This window comes from Eleutherodactylus coqui, chromosome 12 (genome assembly GCF_035609145.1).
Source record: "Eleutherodactylus coqui strain aEleCoq1 chromosome 12, aEleCoq1.hap1, whole genome shotgun sequence".
Classification (NCBI taxonomy): Eukaryota; Metazoa; Chordata; class Amphibia; order Anura; family Eleutherodactylidae; genus Eleutherodactylus; species Eleutherodactylus coqui.
The window spans coordinates 65,734,430-65,756,111 of record NC_089848.1 but is presented as its reverse complement, the minus strand read 5'-3'; the positions used below and the strand labels follow the sequence as shown (position 1 = coordinate 65,756,111).

The 21,682-nt window shown below is 42.2% G+C and overlaps 1 protein-coding gene across 2 annotated transcripts in view; it reads right to left on the bottom strand.

Annotated features, from left to right (window-relative positions):
• AHR (aryl hydrocarbon receptor) overlaps positions 1–21,682 on the bottom strand; it is a 119,445-nt gene that overhangs the window by 8,767 nt on the left and 88,996 nt on the right. For both annotated transcript variants that reach the window (XM_066584889.1, XM_066584888.1), the window contains exons 5-10: positions 19,201–19,321; positions 15,297–15,427; positions 12,910–13,112; positions 12,590–12,699; positions 10,180–10,321; positions 6,864–8,112 (exon numbers count right to left, since the gene is read on the bottom strand). In XM_066584889.1, coding sequence (XP_066440986.1) covers positions 6,864–8,112; positions 10,180–10,321; positions 12,590–12,699; positions 12,910–13,112; positions 15,297–15,427; positions 19,201–19,321 — 1,956 coding nt within the window. The remainder of the gene's footprint in view (positions 1–6,863; positions 8,113–10,179; positions 10,322–12,589; positions 12,700–12,909; positions 13,113–15,296; positions 15,428–19,200; positions 19,322–21,682) is intronic.

Here is a 21,682-nt window from a genome sequence, read left to right as displayed (position 1 = left end):
AATGGCCAAGTCAATCACCAGATCTTAACCCAATTGAGCATGCATTTCACTTGCTCAAATCCAGACTTCAGACGGAAAGACCCACAAACAAGCAAGACCTGAAGGCTGCGGCTGTAAAGGCCTGGCAAAGCATTAAGAAGGAGGAAACCCAGCGTTTGGTGATGTCCATGGGTTCCAGACTTAAGGCAGTGATTGCCTCCAAAGGATTCGCAACAAAATATTGAAAAAAAAAATATTTTGTTTGGGTTATGTTTTTTTGTCCAATTACTTTTGAGCTCCTAAAATGTGGAGTGTTTGTAAAGAAATGTTTACAATTCCTACATTTTCTATCAGATATTTTTGTTCAACCCTTTAAATTAAACGTTACAATCTGCACTTGAATTCTGTTGTAGAGGCTTCATTTCAAATCCAATGCGGTGGCATGCAGAGCCCAACTCGCGAAAATTGTGTTACTGTCCAAATATTTCTGGCCCTAACTGTATGACAACTTTTTAACCAAGGAAAATCTTCTCCAAAGTCAGGTGCCGTCTTATACGCCGGCAATACGCTGTAGAAAAAAAATACTCACCTCCCGCGGCGCTGCTGCAGGCTGTCACTCCCTCCTCCACGCCCTACCTCCAGAAAGCTAATGCTCTGACTGGCTAACTCAGCATGACGTCAGCCAATGGAAGCCAGTGCTGGGTTAACCAATCACAGCCATTCAAGGACATCATTGAAACAAACTAAGTCGACAGTTGGGGTAGTCTTATACACTGGAAAATACGGTACCTTGTTCCTTGCTTCTGAAGAATGATTTACATATTTTATCCCGTAAAATAGACAATCTGCTTGTTCTGTTTAAGATTGAATCTCTTAGTGCCAAATAGATGCCCTGCAAAGTCAAAATCTTGTTTTTGCAGTCTAGAGAGACCTCTATAATATGTAGAACAACCATAAGTGCACAAAACACAATTAGGAACACAAGTAGTATTTGTTTTTATGCTCTCCTGAAAACTTTGAAAAATGGACTTTAGTTTTGGGAATGTGTTCTTCAAAAAGGGACAATATACTATCAAAAGGAGTCTGTAAGGCTGAATATACTGTACAAACTGCAGGCATGATGCTGTAGAGCAGGAGGAGTGGAGCAGATAGATATATAGTTTTGTGGGGGGAAAAAAAAAATCAGTATAACTTGTGTTTTGTTTATTTTCAACCTTTGTTCATTCTGAAGTCAACAGTCCAATGGGCGGTCCTATCAGTCACTGACAGCAATCTGTGTATGGCTGTAATTACAGAGGTAGCCAATCACTGATAGGACCACCCACTGGGTTGTTCACCTTAGAATGAACAAAAGGCTGAAAAGGAAAAAAAAACAAGCTATACTAAATCTTTCCCCCATAAAACTATATACCGTGTTTCCCCCAAAATAAGACCGTTATATTAAGTTTTGCCCCAAAAGAGGCAAAGGGTCTTATTTTTAGGGGATTTCTTAACAGCCGCCATCCAGATCACTCCCGCTGGTCTCTGTAGTTCCGGCAGGCTTCCTTGCAATTCTCAGCTCCAACAGAAGATTGTTTACTGGAAATGTGAACACTGCGATTGGTTCTCGAGCGCCATGGCCCAGCTAATCACCGTGGCGCTCGATGAACCAATCAGAGCAATTGCTTGCTGGAGGCAAGGTTTACAACCCCCAGAGACCAGCATGTAGTGTCGCTAGGGTATATTTCAAGCACTGAAAACTCTGAAAAGTTTATTAAAAAGGGAGTAGTCTATTCTCTGCATAGGTCAGTAGTTTATGGATGAAGGTCCGCTGCTCGGGACCCTCATTCATCAGTTGATTGTCCAGCCTGCTGTCCAGTGCAGCAGACCAGATATTGTCATAAGTGGACAGGAGAGGAAGTGCGGGTGCAGACTTCACTCCCATTGAAATCAATGAAAGAGCTGCGCTGCTACAGGACTTCCTACTGCTCTCCTGGTCAGAACTGGATGAGATACCCTTGCCAGCAGAAAAGCATGAAGTGCCATAGCAGTGTGGCTCTCCCATGGATTTTAATGGGAGTAAAGCTGGCGCACGCACTTCTTGTACTGATGGTCAAGGACAATATCTGGTGGCTGCGCTAACAGTGAGGCGGATGATCAGCTAATGGATGGGGGTCCCGAGCAGCAGACCTCCATTCATCAACTATGGATAGCCTATCCAGAGGACAGGTAGTCAGTGAGAAAAAAAGCAGACAAACCCTTTAAGAACAAGGTGGTCATTTGACATGATCAATTATTTTTTCTTTTGTTAAAAGGGTTTTCCAGTGAAATACTAATTGATGATCTATCAAGAGAGGTAATCAAAAGGTGATCGTCCGGGGTCCACCGCTTGGGACCCTGACCGAGCAGATGAGTGGACGCATGCCATCAGCGCCGCAAATATACAGATGTAGGAGCGGAAGCCTCTGTGCCGACCTCTGTGCAGTAGCTGGCGCTTGCAGCTGCAGGCATGGCTCTCATAGAAAATCAATGAGAACCGTGCTTGCAGTTACAAGCACAGGCCAACTACATGGAAGGTCAGTGTGGAGACTTCTGCTCCAAATACACAGAGGTCAGAGCGGAAGCCTCCGTGTCAACCTCCTTATAGTAGGATTATGCAAAGATTATGCATATGGTTTCTTAACCTCCTTATAGTGGTCTGCACTTCTAACTGCAGGCATGCCTTCCCCATTTATTTTAGTGAGAGCCGTGCCTGTACTACATGGCAGTCAACGTGGAGGCTTCTGCTCCAACCTCTGTAATTGTGGTGCTGACAGCATGCACCCGCTCAGCTGATCGGTCGGGGTCCTGAGTGATGGGCCCCAACTGATCCACTATTGATGACCTATCCTGATTATAGGTCATCAATATTATTTCACTGGAAAACCCCTTTGAGACAAGCTTTTAACTTATCCTTTTGAGTGGCAGGAACACAGTAAAATGTTTTCTACTTTTGCCAATCCAACTGCCCCACTATCTAAATCACATTATTAAAAGGTTTTGGCCACTTTATAGTAAAACTACTAAAATGCCATAAACTGTTGCGAGTCGTCACATAAAAAAACCCCAAAACTCTAAAATGTCGATATGCCTTACCTCGGCTCTTCAGTTACCCATCCCCATTCTCCCTGTAACATACATGTATGCCACAGAGTTTCAGGCTGGGTATAAAGCGGCCCCAGGAGCTGAACTCACTGCATACCTGATGGGCGCTAGCTGTTTGAAAAAGCTGACACCAGCAGCAAACAGCTAGCTTTGATTGCAGTTATTTGACAGATTATGTGCACGGCCAATCCTGACTTATCTTTCGGAAGTTCCCCCTGACTTCTACAAACAGAGCAGGTAGCAGTTAAGAGCAGAAAGAGCCTGAGGTGAAGGACCTTTCTCACATGATCATGTGACCAGTGACTGGAAAGAGTAAGCTCTTGCCAGCAGGAAGAAAAAGGCTTACAGTGGCTAGCCTTGTACACATTTATACTCTACAATATAGCTGCTGAGAGCGGTGTATATGATGTGTAGGTGTATAAGGTCATACAGAGAATATGATACCCTTTTTACTATGTTTTTTAGGATTTTAAGTACAGGAGGACATTACATGAACAGCAAAATGGAAGGTACATATGTATGCCATTGTGAATTGTTTTCGTGCCCAAAAGATGAGGACTCACTAAATTTAGAAAAAGAAAAGAAACACAACAATGCCAGAATTGCATTTTTTGGTCATGCACTCTCCAAATAAAAATTGCTTAAAAAAAACCCAAAAAAAACACTTATTTACCCCAAAGTGGTAGCAATACAAAACTGAAGTTTTCCCACAGAAAGAGAACCCTCACGTAGCCTCCTATTGACAAAAAAAATAGTTATAAGGTTCTGAGTATGACAAAAAGCAAGTATTGCTAATGGTAGTGACCCATAGAATGAATTTGTCATTATTAGCACAACATAAATGCCACAGAAGCAAAACCCCTGAAAAATGGCACTTGTGTCCCCCCCACCACCCACCCCCAATTTCACTTAACTCTTTTAAACTTTTCCAATACATTATATGGTACCATTAAAAAGACAAACTTTCCCACAAAGAACAAGCCATGATACAGCTAGGTCAATGGAAAAATAGAAAAAAGTTATAGCTCTTGGAACACCGGGATGAAGAAAAATGAGAACCAGAAAAACGTCTGGAAGTTACAGCATTTAAAACCCCTGCTGCCATTGGAGAACCATAGGAGTCTATAGGATGGCGGTAGTAACGCGATTCACGCATGTGAGCAATTCCTCTGCTTTCCCGTGCTACATCTACTTCTGCACATGTGACTTGATGTATGTGTATGGCATTTACAATGTTACCATCAAGCTGCCAACCCCTTTAAAGGGCAGAATCCTCAAACACGTATGAATATTTTACACTAAACATTTATTGTCACTGGGAAAACCTGGTTTACAGAAATTTCTTTTAATCCTAATCAGACTCTTCTGACTTCAGCAAAGCCGCTTATTACTTGTGTAATGAAAAGTTATACAATTCTCTATTTTGCGCCTGGGTCTCTACCGTCTTCCACCTTCCCTAGGTGGTACTGGAAGTTGTAAATCCACTGGTAATTCAATATCCTTGCTTTGTCTACAACTGTGCACATCTTCCTTTGTTAACAGATACTCTTACCTGGCTAGGATTTTACTATTGAGACTATGAGATGCGGCTTCAGCCTGCTAAAATATAACCCATTTGTTTCATTTTAGAAAGTCTCTAGCGCCAACCTGCAACTTTGCAAAATGCTAAAACTCACTCCTTTCTTAGGCTAACTTAACACGGGCGAATAGGATATTGGGTCGTTGATCATGGCCCGATATCGTGTTCCCCAACATGTGAATTCGCCAACATGTGTTTGTATGTTAAAAGCAACTTGCATCACGTCGGGAAAGAAGTAACCCTGTCAGCGGTGGGAGCGGGCCACAGAGTTTCTTCCATTGCTTTCAATGGATAAGAAAGTCTGTTTTAGGGTAAAGAAGGGAAGAGCAGATTGAACTGTTGGTCCCACATTTACGGTTTGTGTTCTTAATATACAAGTATGCAAATCAAAAAATAGGGTAATTATTGGATAGATCACATATGGTAGACAAATGGGATAAAGAGCAAACTCATAAGTCTTTAAGGAGAGTAGAAAAGTACAGACAGTGAAGAATATTTCTCTAAGCACATTGAAACTCCCAAAGTTACAGGTTGGTGCCAGAGACCTCTCATTTGCTTAGGCCAAATTTATTAAAATGCACACATTTTTAAATAAATCGGGCACATTTTGGACTGTGTAAAAGTCAGAAAATACAACCAATGCCTGTTATGACCAGGCAGAGATTTGTGCAAAAATGTGCACCACTTTCTGGTATCAAGTTGGAGAACACAATGTTTTCTCCAAGTTCAGCAACTGAAGTCATCTTTTTTTGCACAAGTTTGGCTAAAAAGTTGCATGACTGACTTAAAAGAATACACCGGCCTAACCTGGTCTATTTCTGCCCTACGTCATTTGTATGGTCCTTTGAGGCATTTCAAGCTACTATAAATGTGGGTGTATTAGTTTCATCACTTCTCCCATTCCTCACCAGCTATCTGTATATCACCGTTCACACTCTTCTAGCAGTGAGACCCCACGGATGTGAGCCCAACGACAGATCAGTGAAGGCTTTTATGAGAAAGCTTAAAAATGTCCAAATTCCTAACACTGTCAAACATAAGCACTTGTTTTCAGGAAAAACAAGCAGTGAAGCATTGATAACATCCCTGACAGTAGCATAACCTGAGCAGAACATGTCATACCGAAGGAACATCTGCTGTGCTCCTAGACCAAAAACATCATCATTCAATTGTTAAAGAGATGTTATCAGTGCAGAGGCTTTATGAAAACACCCATATTTTACTTCCTATTAAAAAAAAAAATTAGTTGGGCCAAGTTAAAATGAATATCCCTTTAGTGTCAGAGGTTGACTCGAAGCTCATGAGACCCCTGGGCAAACATACAGTGGTGACATCATGAATATTTGTCAGATTACATAAGAATCCCATACAGTAAAAAAGTATATACAACAAGAATCTGTACAAAAAATAAAAAAATGTAATGCTATAATCAATTTTAACAACCCGCTAATAGCTTACCCTGAGCTCAGGCAGAGTAATTGCAGAGGGACCTGCTACTCTAAAGGCTCTAGCTCCAGTTAGAACCTGGCCAGAGACACGATTTTGGTCTTGCTTTAAAGCCAAGACGCTTTGTTCTATCCAGAGAGAGCATTCTGAAGTAGGAGCTGCATTTACCTACAGTCATAACATCTACCCATGTACGAGTAAAAAAGGGTGGTTCAGCAGGGGACACGCTAGTAGGTTGCAGGGAGAGGAGAACAATCTCTGTAATGCCTGTTGCTCCTGTATGGCTTTAGATGCCCTCAGGAAAGAGATAACAGACTTTTGATAACGTTATTTCCTCCTCTCTTATTGGAAAGTATACGTATCCACTGCAATATGGGATGCAGAAGAGTTTGAAAATTAGCACCTGCTCACCTAATCACTCCTCTAAGCTGAATTAGGCTGCTTATTGATTCCAAGGCCCAGCTGTTTTGTTTAACCTCACAGACGGCATGGTCAATGCTGACAACAGCATCCAAGTGGTTTTACAGAAAAAAAGTTAAAGACAATACAATATTTATCCTAAAGGGTAAATGCTAAAAAAAAAAAAAAAAAACACCAATAGGCTGGCTATGTAATGCATGAATGTGCCAGGTTCATCAGAGTGGGAGACGCGCTTTATAACCCATATTAGTAGAAGCTACTTTGTATACAAATATTTTATTACTTCTACATATGCCAACGGTTCCAGGTAGCTTACTTTGTTTATCATCTGTTGCTGGCTGGGCATCACAGCATTATATTGCATTTGATTCAGACAGGATGGCTGAGGTTCCGGGAGGCACTGATACATGGACACTGCACCAGAATAGCAAGGCTGGGAAGTCATCATAACGCTCTGTGCATTTAAGCTACAGTCTTGGAGCTCTGAAGTCTGTGGGAGGACTTCCAAAAACCCATCCAAGTTTGAGGAAGAGGTGTACATTGACTGTTCCACATTTCCAAGATCAAAGTCCATCTGTGTAAGGTTAGAGGGCAGTGGCACTGCGGGCAATGAGTCCTGGTAAGGCATATATTCCTGTTTGCAAGTATATGGAGCACTACTGAGTTCAGGTTTATAAAAGTCCTGAGCCATGTTATTGAGGCTAGATACATATTGCTCAGTCGGCTGCTGTTCTTGGTAGGTAAGAGGTGCGCCACTAGCGGGGTTCCAGTTTGTGAGCAAGCCATTGACCTGCATGTGCTTCATTTTTTGACACAGCTGTTGCGGCATCATTTGGTTTGGCTGCTGTTGGAGCATTTGTGGCGCATCCAAGCTAGTTTGTGTTACTTTGCCGGGATCCGGCACACAAGACAATTGTGGAAGGGAGTTCATAAACATACAGTCTGCTTTTCTGTTTAGGGATTCCTGTACATAAGTGAGAATCTCATCCGCCACGTCAATATCTCCAATATCGGTATAGTCGAATTCATTTCTAAAAAACTCTTCATCTTGCTGCATCACCTCCAAATCATCAAAGTCGATGCCTAAACTTCTCATAATATTGTAAAGCTCATTGTTTTTAACCTCCGGTAACACATCTAAGCACTCTGAAGGCGGCAGAATGCTTTTTGCCTGGGAAAAAGCCCCTTGCTCTTGCTTCATATTGTTGTTTGCCCCAGGTACCCGAGCGTCTTGCCAAAAGTTATTGCCCAGTTCACTTCTGCCATCTTTGTAAAAGCTTTCAAAAGAAAAGGTGTTTGAAGCTGGAGGGCAAATGTAGACGCTTTCATCCTGCCTCAGCATGGCACCCAGGAGGGAGGCAGGATTGACGGGATTGACAGGTGCTTCGTTTGCAGTTGCTTTGGCAGTGGTCCCTTTACTTGAGGAACTTTTAGGTTTATTTTGTGAGGGGCCCATTAGACTTGGGAAGGGAAACGAGGTCTCATACAAAACCGCCTCACCGGTTGCAAAAATGAAAGGCAGCTGTGCGCTCCGCTTTCTTAAGTTCTCTGCTCCTTCTTCCTCTCTATGTAAAAACAAACAAAAAGACATATTGAAAGATCAAAGGGAAGCTGAAATAAAATTAAAAAAAGCACGAATTTAGTCATTTCTCAGCTATTTAAAGGGGTTGTCCCGAGGCAGCAAGTGGGTCTGTACACTTCTGCATGGCCATAATAATGCACTTTGTAATGTACATTGTGCATTAATTATGAGCCATGCAGAAGTTATAAAAAGTTTTATACTTACCTGTTCCGTTGCTGGCGTCCTCGTCTCCATGGTGCCGACTAATTTTCGCCCTCCGATGGCCAAATTAGCCGCGCTTGCGCAGTCCGGGTCTTCTGCAGTCTTCTATGGGGCTCCGTGTAGCTCCGTGTAGCTCCGCCCCGTCACGTGCCGATTCCAGCCAATCAGGAGGCTGGAATCGGCAGTGGACCGCACAGAAGAGCTGCGGTCCACGGAGGAAGAGGCCATCTTCAGCGGTGAGTAGAGAAGTCACCGGAGCGCGGGGATTCAGGTAAGCGCTCCGGTGAGCTTTCTTTACCTCCCTGCATCGGGGTTGTCTCGCGCCGAACGGGGGGGGGGTTGAAAAAAAAAAAAAACCCGTTTCGGCGCGGGACAACCCCTTTAATGGAGCTACCCGGATATATAAATCACTGGTCTAAGTTTGTATATTTTCGAAAGTGTCTTATGCATGAAAATAAAAGAGGAAGAACACAGTTTGAGGCAGCAAAGGCAATTGTGCTCAACAAAAGAGGAATAACATAATCTAGGCTATGTAATATGCATCAGCAACCTCAGAATATTAATAGGGTTATCCATTATAATGGATATGGAGTGCAGCTTTGTACAAACTTATGGTGAAGAACAGTGTGACTGGCACGGTTATGGCAGGCTTAAGGGGATGGTGCATGACTGGTATTCTCTCTTTGGTGCCCCTTGAAAGCCTTTGTTTATCTACCACCCCTTGGGTACTGCATTAGTCAAAACAAACTGCATGGGTAATCCTGAAAGTACCCTTTTAAGAGAGTATTCCCAACCAAGATACATGTGGCATATCCAAAAGACTTAGAATATAAAACATATATGGGAGTTCCATCTCAGGGATTCCAATTTATTGGAGAAACAGCATTCCATCGAGGAAGGAGTTGTGAAACTCTTGGCTGTTTCCACAACTCCTATCATCTGAGAGAGCAGTACTGATGGCCCCCTCTATAGGTGGAATGGGGGTCCCCTGCTCCTTTGTTCTGCACCGTGTAGTCGAGAGTTCCAGAATAGAAACCCCACCCTTGCCATAAATATCTCAGATGGGAATACCCACTTACAAGTTTTAATGTGGCCTTTAAAATGGTTCAATCTAACAATATGACCCTAGAACCACAGAAACAGTTCGCGTATCCCCGACTTAATTGGCAAACTTGAATATTTGCTTTATTTTTCAATGAAAAACAATAAACTCCATAAAACGATCAGTGACTTTGTAAATACGTTGTTTACTCCCAGTTAGGAGTTACACTCTACATTTGAGTCAAGAGCTGCACTCGCACAGATACTGTTAATAGTCCACAAGCTTCAAGAACTGTACAACTATAACAGCTCAGCCGAGTAGACATGAAGCCAGCAGGAAATGCTCTTAAAAGGGCGTTTTACCATTAAAAGGATTATCCTACTATGACATTTATCACCCATCTACTGGATAGGAGATGTCAGATTGTGGGGTGTCTTAAGATCTGTGCACCCCGAACCAGCAACTAGTGCATATATGTGACCGCTGCTCCGTTCAGTTCTATGGGATGGTGGCAGAAGATTGCCAAACACATTGATCTTCCTCATTTTTGTAAAAGCGAAGTACATATCGGTAATGTGGACACACCACTGCTGCATGCTCATAGAGGATTTGTGACACATAGATTTAGGGACTGCTAGGAGTCCCAGTGGTCATACATGTATTCCTTATCCTGTGGATGGGCATAGAGGTCTTAAGAGGAGAGGAAGGGGAGGGATGGGGTGGGGTGGGGGGACAAACAAACAAAAAAAAAAAACCTCTTTAAAAACAAACAAAAAAAAAAAACCACACCCCCAATACATCACTTACGTAAGAGGTCTTTGAGTTGCAATTATATAATCCGGTCTCCCATTCTTATAAACAAGCCGTGCGTTTGCTTGCACCCAAGTCCATCCATTTTCTTTAGTGAGGAGTCTGAACACAGTCATGCCACTCTCTCCCGTCTTGATCACTGCAAGGGAGTAAATGACAATCAGAACCAAGGAAGCTCTACTAGCGGGCCTACATTTAGGATATGTTCACACGCTAGAATCTGTCAGATTGTTTCCCACTTGGATTACGTTTCTAGAGGCCGAGCAGAACAGCCACGTATTTCTGCTGTGAATGTGCCCCTCCGTATGCCACAGATCCACGCATGGAATTCACCCTTGCCAGCAGGCAAAATTCACATGGAGGATTTCTGATGCAGATTCCAGAGAGATCCTCGTTAACCGGCAGATCACTTTTCTGAAATCTGCCTTGTGAAGAGTAACATGGAATTTCCCGTTCTTCTGAATGGGATATATATTGTATGTAGATTTTGGTTTGGATTCCAAAATTTGCCAAGTGAATACATCTTATACTGCCGATAGCCATAGTCCAAAAACAGGACAATGGGTCCAGAGGGAACAGTGTATGAGCTAATATTCTCTGTTCTGTATTATCTCTAGGAACACACTTCACATCTCCGCCCTGATAAAGAGCTCAGTCGTCATATCAATACCTCTGCAGTTACATATTCTGAAGCAGAGCTGACTCCGTTGCAGGCTACCTTGCCACATAAGGAATATACAAAATAGAATTACAAATGATCTTTCCAACTTGAAACACTCATAACTTAACATCCAACATCATAACATCTAATGACACTCAGATACATAAATTTGATGTAAATGGAAACAAACTCAAAGTTCTGTTGTGTTCTCCACATCAGCGGTGATCGGTGTGGCCCCCTTTGTCACTGGATACACATGGAGCCTGTAGTCTAGTTCCTGCCGTACATGTTGTAGCGGATCACGATTGACTGATGCAATGGCTTCTGGGATGTGTACTCGCAGATTATACATGGCGGGTGGTAAGGGGGGCATGTAGACCCCAACACCCCCCAGAGTAAAACATCACAAGGCGTAAGGTCCGGGGAACGTGGAGGCCAAGGAAGAGGTTCACCATCATCAGAACCTGCATGGCCGATCCATCTGTTTGGTATTTGCCTATTCAGCTCCCTTCTAACTTCATTGTGATAATGGGTGAGGTGGTCCGTCCTGTTGGAAGATGAAACCTGGGATTCCCTGTCCCAGCTGCGGCAGAAGCCATATCTGTAGCGTCCAGATACGAAATCCCCGGGATGGTTTTCTCATGGAAAAGGGTCGTATACGGTCCTACAGGTTATAGCGCAAAAGCGCCACCACACTGGGGAAATCGCACATACGCTCCACAGAGAAAAGTGCGTTTTCCCACCCCAGATTCCAACAACATTTGTTAACTTGACGGAAAGGTGCGCAACAATCTTGCACACGGTTGGCCGTTCAATTCTCTGCTTACACTGATGGTGGATTTCTGAGGATGTCATGTGAAATTTGCATGGATACACTCCATTGTTTCCATGCTTCCAGATGCAACTTTTTTTCCTTAAAATTGGAATACCACTTACGAATTGTGCGCCCACTGGGTGGATCCTCCCCAAACTTTGTTCAGAAATGTCATTGCACACCAACAACAAACCGGTAGACATGAAATATCAAGGACACAAAAATCGCTCTGCTGTCTTTCCTGGCAGCCATATTATCTCATATTCCCTAGCAACGGCTACGGCAGAATAAAACATTTTGGGCCTCATTTAGCAAAACAGTAAGATGTCCTTGTTGCCCATAGCAACCAATCACAGTGCAGCTTTCATTTTATTTCAGCAGCTTAAGAAATAAAGCTGCACTGTGATTGGTTGCTCTGGGAAACTATCAGACACTTTTGCTAAATGAAATCTTTGATTTGGTTTCCATTGATATCAAAATTATCTGAGTGTCATTAAAAATGGGAGATATGGAGGGTTTCGCTTTGGGAAGATCATTTGTAATAACCCTGTATTTGTATGTAGTGCATATACACGTATGTACGTGTCTTCACCATTCGTGCTCTGTCATACTGCGTGTGCTCACAATGTGTGTAAAGTATTAACCCTTTCCAGTCCACTGTGTGATGTCTTCCTACATTCTGATTGAAGCTTGTACAGCTCCAATGTCCTAAGACGTCCGACAGGGTATTTTTACTGTCTATTGCCAGCCACTCCGCTGTCGGAGCCTTTCTGGCGCGCACACACCTGCTTTAGCCAGCAGATGGCACCGCTGAATAACAGCAAAAAGAGAACATTTTTTTTAGGAAACCCTGAATCCAAAATTGGGTTGGAAAGGGTTAACCGTAAAAAAAAAAAAAAAGTGAAAAAAAGTTTAGGGTGGCAAGAACTTACTCCTGACATGATTCTCTGCGCAGTACATCATATCCGCAGCATGAATAAACTGATAGCCGGTTCCTCTAACGCACAGCTCTGCTTCTGTGTATCCCAGTACCATGCTTCCTCTGCGGGGAGACAAGAAAGACCGAAAAAAGATTAATAAGTCAATGCATAGAAGAAAAAAAATTTGGAACGGATTACTCTAGTGGAGCAGACAGAAGCCAGCCTCGTGTCCACTCTTAAGGATGTGGAATAAGTATTTTATTATCCAACGGCTACATTAAAAGCAAAAACTATAAGAATAAAACACAATACAGAAGGTGTCTGACTCTTACTTTGTATCACATCCTATGGGTGTAAAGTCTAGCTTGTGCTTCGTTCTGAAGATGAAGTTTTTGGTTCGGATCTCCAAGATGGAAGGAGATTGCAATGGAGTAGCCAGAGCAAAAAGTGCAAGCTGAGGGGGAATTACGGATCCGTCTTTCCCTTTCTTATTCTGTCCATGAAGAAACTTCAAACGTCCTTGAAAATTCATAGCCTGTATAATAATGTATGAGAATATAGAATGCCATTATAAAGAACCCTGCCAGGCTTACGTATGCTACACAAGTTGTGCTATAACACATTTATTAAGATTGTGATTGATACATTGTTCCAGCATTCACACACATATATATATCTCTCAGTGTAACAGAATCGTACATGAAGTCAATACGTAGCACAAGACTCCTTTTACACGGCTCAATTGGAGCCAGAGGTCAAAAGCCGATCAACATCAGCATTTGTTTTAATGACTGTTGACTTCCCCCATATACTATGATTACTGTCTGCAGCACATCTCATCTACTGTTCACAGGGGAAGATGTGCTGTCGATATCTTATTTTCATGGAAGTGCAAAAGTTCTGATGAGCAGACAAAGCGGCTAATCGGTGTTTGCTGTTCTGTTCACAGGGGGGGGGGGGGGGCAATGATTGGGTGAACAAATGTGCATTTACAGTCATTAGTGAAAGGGTTAAATATTGCTATCTAAAAAAGAACATTCTAAGCTTAATTTACTTTCTCAAGATGTAAAACCATTTCAACACCACAAATGGACAGTGGTCATGTTGGTAATCCATGTTTGTAGTTTTACACCATTAGGGCTCAGTCAGACAAGTGTGTTGTACACGCTGCTACAACAGCGTGTAAACCACGCTTATATGGGAAGTGATAGGTTGCTATGGAAGCGCTCACAGACCCTTTTCCTTATTAAAGAGAACGGACAGCAAGTGCCGACTCGCCTGTCAGCTCCATGGTGCGTGCTGTCCAGGATGCTTACCATAGGCTCCTGTGGTAGCAGGCTACCCGCACCATGGATGTGTGACCAGGCTGCTCCATGGAGCTAGAAGCAGCCCAGGCACATGATCTTGTTCTGCATCTCAGGAGCGTGGTTTACATGTTGCTTAGCAGCGTGTAAACCATGCTCATCTGACCGAGCTCTTATGATACAGAAATTTCAAGAAAAGAAGCAAGTTGTCAGTTGATCAAAACAAAATGTGCCCATGGCCATGTAAAGGTTATATAAATATAGTGATAGTCTGATAATTAGGTCTCATTGGCGTTTAACATTTCTGCTATGGTTGCCTTTCTTTCAACTTTGACAGCAGGAAGTGCAGCCATATAGATTGTCACTTTTGAATGAGCTTCTCAGAAGCAGTTACCCAACTAATCATTTTCTTAGCCTGTTCTACGCAAAAGGTCCTGGCACAGTGAGGGCACCAGGCCTCTGAACCTACATCCATTTAGAGACCATAAAACTCTTAACACTCTTATTTGTGGACCAGTTAAGGATTTACTCAGGCTCACCCCATTTTTTTTTCTGTAAAAGGTGCAAAAAAAAAAAAAAAGTTTTAGACGGGTTTGAGAAAAATGCTTTCAAAAGTAGAAGTGTTAATAGTTTATTTTTGTTAATTAAGAAGATGCAAAGTGAATGAAAAAAAAAAATCAACTGAAATGAATATTTGGTGTGACTGCCCTTTGCCTTCAAAACAGCATTAATTCTTCTAGGTTCACTTGCAAAGTCAGGGATTCTGCAGGACTCCCCGCTTCTGCATTGCCTACTGCTGCGTGCCGACAAATCCCCACACACTATTTTGGTGTGTATGCGTGCGTAATATGCGCCCAGATATAAATAGTGAGTTATTTCTGCGCGTGCATTTCGCATGCTGTGTGAGAGGCACTGGTGAAAGTAATGTAAAGCTTATTACCGCGCATTAGACGCGTGAAGCCCGCGAGCGTAATATGCGGTAAAAACACTGGTGTGAGAAAGCCCTTGGGGCAGAACATAGAAATTGGCATTTCAAACAACCCATAATCTCATTTGATACTCAGCGGATATTTAGAACATTTGTAATGTGTTTTTGATTAAGTACTGAAAAGAAATCAGATGGTTTTGCAGATAACTCAATCTTCTCACTGGTGACACAATTACTCCAAGATGCGGCTCACATTTTGTACTTTTGACACAATTTCTGGTTTTAGAAGTAAAGTGAATTACAAAAAGGGCCAAGAAAAGCAACCGTTACCTACGAGTTGGACCTACTAAGAGAAACTGGCAGGTCTTGGGGTTTTAGAATGGGCAAGCCTATGTAACGCATATGGAATCAATATTACAGATTTCCTATAATCCAACATTCATATTTTGTACAAGAGTTAGTCTGGCACGGGAGATGCATCACCCACCAAAAATCCAGAAGAGTTATCCAACAGACATCTCAATCTGCAGACAAAGTTTCTTTCCATAAAAGACGAGTTTTCAGGTGGAAGTTGGTCCGGATTGTAGCAGGAGGTTATCATTGTAAATTCATTGCCGTCTGTTAAAAAAAAAAAAAAAAAAGTGTCACTAAAATACCAAAAAATATTTCTTTAGCTCCATCTACATTAACATGTCCTCTGAGAGTTCTTAAATGGCCTTTATTTCTTTAGCCAACTCATGACAATGTGCGTTAGTAAAACCAACGTTCAGTTGTTTGCCAGACCAATTAACTCTCTGCAGAGCTGATTTCTGCTGGAAGCAGACAGCTCTGTGTTCTCATTGCAGTGGCCAGGTTTGGTATTGCAGGCCATTCACTTAAATTAGAACTTTGCCTGTAATACCAAAACTTGCCACTGCAGCGAGAATAGAGCTGTCTGCTTCCTGCAGAAAACCACTCAGTGTACGAGAGTGAACAGCTCAAAGAAGGTCCTGGGTGGCGGACTCCTGACGATCTACTATTTATTGTGTGTCCTGTGGATAGGCCATTAATGGTTTACAACTGGACAACTCCTTTAACCTGATGAATTTTGCTGATCTGCCTTTCTACCAAGATATATTTTTTATTTTGTCATGAACTCTGACCACTGGTGAGGCAGAGGTGCCGCCATATCCTGGATGGCAAGAACCAGACAGAAAAAGCTAGAACTGTTGTGGGTTTGACAAACCCATTAGGCCATAATGAGGGAAACCGTTTGAGCAGGAACCACTTGTCACATCAAGCCTTTCTCCATATCTTGGAGGGCTGCAGGCCTATACGGAAATCACTGGACACTTACTATGGGTGGGTGCGTGGGGGAAGAAGCTCATCACAAAACAAACATTTGGTATCAATTTTTTTTTTAATGTACACAAAACCTTAAGGTTTTGGAGGAAAATATTCAATGGGCATAAATATTTACATTTTCCTAAAGTTTTGAAAAGTTACTTTGCAATAAGCATATTTTGCAAGATAAAAACCACCCACATGAGCTCCCCACACAATGACCAGTGAGTCAGCGACTAGAAACCATCAGCTCCAGGGAAAAATAGTATCACTGTAAACGCATATTAAATCCCAGACCGATATTGTAACGTCTGCAACCTTTATTAATCATTAAAAGACACAAAGCTGAACTCAAACTTTCCACAAGCTGATAACGGGCTGCACATGAAAATGGGCCTCAACTATAAATCATAGTGTGTGTACACCGAAAGGTCTGATGAGATGACCAAACTTACAGAAGTTCATGCACATGGCCACATTACAGCTTAGCAGCACATTTAGGGCCGGGGTGAGCAACTAGTGCGATGCGGCCGACCACCACTAGGGAACAGACATGCTTGTCAAAAGACGGCCATATCTTTCAGATACGGAAAGCAGAGTGCAGTCATTGGACAGCAGCTCCACTATCTCCCCGCTCCTTCCTGCTTACTCCCGCAACTCACCGCTCTCCCCCGCCGGCACCCGAATCTTTAGAGATGAGCGGGCAGGTACTCGCATAAGGCACTACTGGATCGAGTAGTTTGCCTAAGCGAGTACGCTCGCTCATCTCTAATTATGACCCACTTTTCCTGACAACCAGTTTGTCCAGATTCCATCGGGAGTCTGATCATCTTTAACCCTTTCCAATCCACTGTCTGACCTGTGAAGACATTATGATTTAAGGCTGTACAGTTTCGATGTTGGAAGACGCCTGTTGGGGTTCTCTTACTATATATTGCCAGCCGCTCTGCTGTTGGAGCCTATCCAATGTGTCACCTCATGCAGTACTGGCTTTAGCCAGCATATAGCGCCGTTGTATAACAGCAGAAAAAAATAAGCCCCTAGGAAAACAAGGATACAAATTGGATTGCAAAGGGTTAACAGCTAGAACATTGTAGCATGCGTTCGTTCTTTTCGGTTTGGCGTTTTACTCTTTGATGGTCAAAACCGTATAATATGCTGATCTATTCTAGCCCTACATAATTAAAAAATTTTAAAAAATAAACCGATCCATTAGAAGTCAATAGGGAAAAAAATGATAACAGTTGAGTCATGTATCCTATAAAAAAATAGAAGCCCCGATTGTGAAAACCAACTTAGGTCTTCCCAATTAGTGCCAAAAACAGTCATCGGCACCAATATGCGGAGCAATGTTACTAAGCTGCAACCTGCCCTACACCACCAGCCTTGTCTCATTCTAAACCCAAAGTAGATAACCATCATTCTCTTATAATCTAAACTCAATTCAGTAGACCCGTGGGGTGTAATGGAGGTGTAGCCGTATTCTCTACGCTAAAGTGTCGGTGTAGCAAACGCTGCTAGAAATGTATTTGTGCCACTAATGTAATCCGACTCGAACTGTTCTACAAAAGGTTCCTTGAGTAATTATTGATTCTCGGCTTATGTACACTAGAGCGGATGTCTAAAGTGATGAGGCAATAATGGTATATATTTAACAACATATGCTAAAGGGATTAAATACTGCAATCCTATATTCGCACACGCGAACCATGAAGCCTGTATTCATAGAACCACACCGGTTGACAAAAATCTCAGCAATTTTACGATTCCTTGCCGAAACAGGAGAAACAGAAAATGTGTTCAAACATTAAAGCACAGCAGGTTGGGAGGCGAAGCTAATTTGTTACTGCACACTGGAAAACAAACAGACTAAACAAATGGGCCATCGGTACGAGCCAAAACGCATGAACAACCTGTACTATGAAGGCATGAAGATAAATCTAGGCTTGTCATACACGAATAGGACCACTAAGGAATACTACTAGCACGCTTGCTAGAATTTGCTCAAGAAGCATTGATTGAATGTGTGAAGAGTATTCAGGGCATTGTTGGTGCATTCTGGCAAAGAAAAGAATGACCACCTCATTCCTTAAAAATACTAAAACATACAAAAAGTGGGGGGAAAAAAATAAATAGAAAAAACGTATTCTGTCTCTCCCAGGAAGTCAGTCATTTCCTCCCTCCTACTGTGTTCACGGAGCCTTGTGCGGCGTAGGGTTAAAAAAATGCCATCTTAAGCTCCTACTCACAACCTGAAGGTTGCGGGTTCAATCCCCGCTTGGTTCAGGTAGCCGGCTCAAGGTTGACTCCCATCTTTTAGTAAAATGAGTACCCAGCTTGCTGGTGTGTAAAGGATGACTGTGGAAGATAATGGCAAACCACCCTGCAAACACAGTCTGCCAAGAAACCATCACGACATGACGTCATGACTCAGTGCTTGCCCCAGGGAACTTTACCTTTACTGAGTCACACCCCTTGCCCACGTGTCAGCCAAAAAAAATGGAGGCTGAAACAGTCTTTCAGAAATCTTGCAAACAGCGGAGGAAAGTTTATCTCCTGTTTACTTTTACCATTCATTTGTGGGTTTAATGTTCCTTTAATAACGCATTGCCAAGACTCTGCTTACACTTCAGAATAAACGCTGTACTTTTACATAGTTTGTCTCCTTTCCCATTCTTAAACAATGGAAGACTCATAACAACCCACAGGAGAAATAGATGGCAAACACTTCTCCATAAACTGCCCATATGAGGTCATCCTATACAAGTGCTTAATTAAATAATTAGGAGATTAAATACAGGGAGGGTCTTAAGTCTGGGCTTGTTGCGTGTAATTACCTACAATTAGCACATAGACTTTCAGCGGCTGCCATAAAACTAGACTATACATATAATTACTTTGAAAAAGCCCAACTTGCCTCATTTTAAGTGAATTAGTAAAGTTGTAATACTTGTAATGAGCTTCAAGATCCCTTCCGACAATCTGCTATGTATGCATTGATCCCAACCGTACCATAAACACATTAGAATAATGCCTGAAACATGCCAAAAAGTGGGTAAATATCTTACCTGGCGACCTCTGTGTCTCTGAAGGTTGAGTGGGGTCTAACGCCCAGTGCAGTTGACGTTGAAATTCAGGCCGATCTTCTGTATGGATCAGCTCAAAAACACTTTGGTGAATTACATCAGACTGGTGAAAAAGCAGAAAAAGTACAATATAGTACACAGCATTGTGTTATTCTGATTGTGGAATGAAGCTATAAAAAGCCCAAAACTGGGTGCAACAGTCATGTGTCGTACATGCTAGCATCACCACTGTAGCCAGTGACTGGGCAAACATTTTTACATACCTCAAGATGCCCCTACACAAAAACTACAACTTTCCACTTAAGAAAATTACAACATACAACTTTGTAGATAGCAACAGGAAGAGAGAAAAATGGTTGTCCAAGATTAGGAAAAAAACAGCACAGATGTAGTCATAGGGTTGTCTCCGATAACCCCAACCGAGTCCTAATACAGGGTTTCCCCAAAAACAGAACCCTGTTTTATATTAATGTGACCCAAAAGAGGCACTAGGTCTTATTTTATTTACCCAGCAGGCTCTGTCCAGGTCCCTCCCATTGCTCTCCACAGAGCTCCGATGCAGTTCCTGCAGTCCTCTGCTGCCCCCACAGTATCACTTCATGGTTACGGGATTCATAAATCCCGCCTCCAGGAAGCAATGGCTGTGATTGGTTCATTGAGCGCTGCATTGATTGGCGGAGCAGTGATCGAAGAACCAATCACAGCCATTGCTTCCTGGAGGCGGGATTTATGAATCCTGTAACCAGAAGTGATCTTTTATACGTGGCTGAGGACTGCAGGAACTGCTCAGAGCTCTGGAGAGCAGTGAAGGGGGGGGGGGGGGGGGGACATGGATCTAGTCTGCTAAGTAATGTTTTTGTTTTTTTATGTAGTGTCGCTAGGGCTTATTTTCAGGGTAGGGCTTACATTGAGTCTCCCCGAAAGTCATACAAAATCTGGCTAGGGCTAATTTTTGGGATAGGTCTTATTTTTGGGGAAACAGTACCACATCCAGCCAATGGACAGGAGTTGAATTGTTTTATAGATAGGCAAAAAGTCTAATCCAGTAGAACATATTTTAGAGCTGTGCAATGAGTGAAACATGTAAGAAAACAAAATTTGGTTCAGAATTCACATTCACAAGATCACATGACCTAACTAAAGATAATTTTTTTTTCAGATGGAAAGGAATAACAAAAACAGAGTAATACTAGTCGATATATACTGGAGGACTAGTTATTTAATGAATGAAAACAAAATAAAAAAAAACAAAAAAACACTGGAGTGTCTCTTTAACAAAAAGCATCAAAGGGGTTATACCATTCTGAAAATGGCATGAGATGGCATAAAATAGTCCATCTAGGTGGATACAGTCACCCATCTCAGTAATTACTGGACATGGTGATCAGTGTCAGATTGACAAACCCAGAAAGGTCTACTATTTGGGCACTTTTAATTTTTTTCCTATTGGTAGAGTAAACCATAAAACACAAACCAAAAAAACAATGCAGCCATTTCTTTTATTAATGGCCAAGCTGTAAGTAGCTCAACAATACAATAGCTTCATGCTTTGGTTTGTTCCACAGAAACATGTCATTAATGTAAATGAAAAATGTAGAAAGCAGAAGAAACGTATGGAGAGTTAAGTGAGATCTGACAGGGAGGTTTTATTTGGCAGTGTGAGCTAATATTTGGATTTAGAGTATTTTTGGATGTGGGTAGTTTTTGGGCTGACTTTAAAGAAAAGCAGCAATGTAAAAACAAAATGTATTTTATAGTGACAATTACGATGAGCCAGCAAATCCTGTTCAAAGCCGAGAGGAAGAAACATTTTGACAAAGACAACAAAATATATAAAAGTTAAAAAAATATATTTTTCTTTAAATTTCAGCAGGGTTTTTTAAAAATTGTTTTTCTCAATTCTAGGAATCCAGAACCTCACGGTTACCCAAATCTAGCAGAGTAGAATTTCCAAACTTCTGGGTGCATTTTAGATTTCCATAAGGGGGGAATTTTTAACATCAAAACCAGTAGAACCCTGGCAGACTATGAGTCAATGGGATAAGTCATGGTCCATTTGTAACGGAGACATCTATACCAGATCGCTCCATAACACTCATGTGAAGAGGACCTTAGGAAGGGGGAAGGCAATGAAAAATAAGTGGAACCATTTCCAATATTGAAGTTCAAAAGAAAGGTAGCTTCTTCGCAACGGACGGTAAAAATTGTTCATCGATGGAACATGCTGTCAAAATGACATTTGTATATTTTGGAGAAGCCCATTTAAAAGTTATAACTAATATGGCTGCATAAATATTAGGGCTTATTCAGACGACCGTATATCGGCTGGGTATTCACGCACCGCCAATATACGGCGTCCCTCTCTGCAGGGGGAGGAGGCTGGAAGAGCCGGGAGCAGTGCTCTGAGCTCCCGCCCCTTCTCCGCCTCTTCTCCACCCCCTCTCTGCGCCTCTGCACTGTTTGC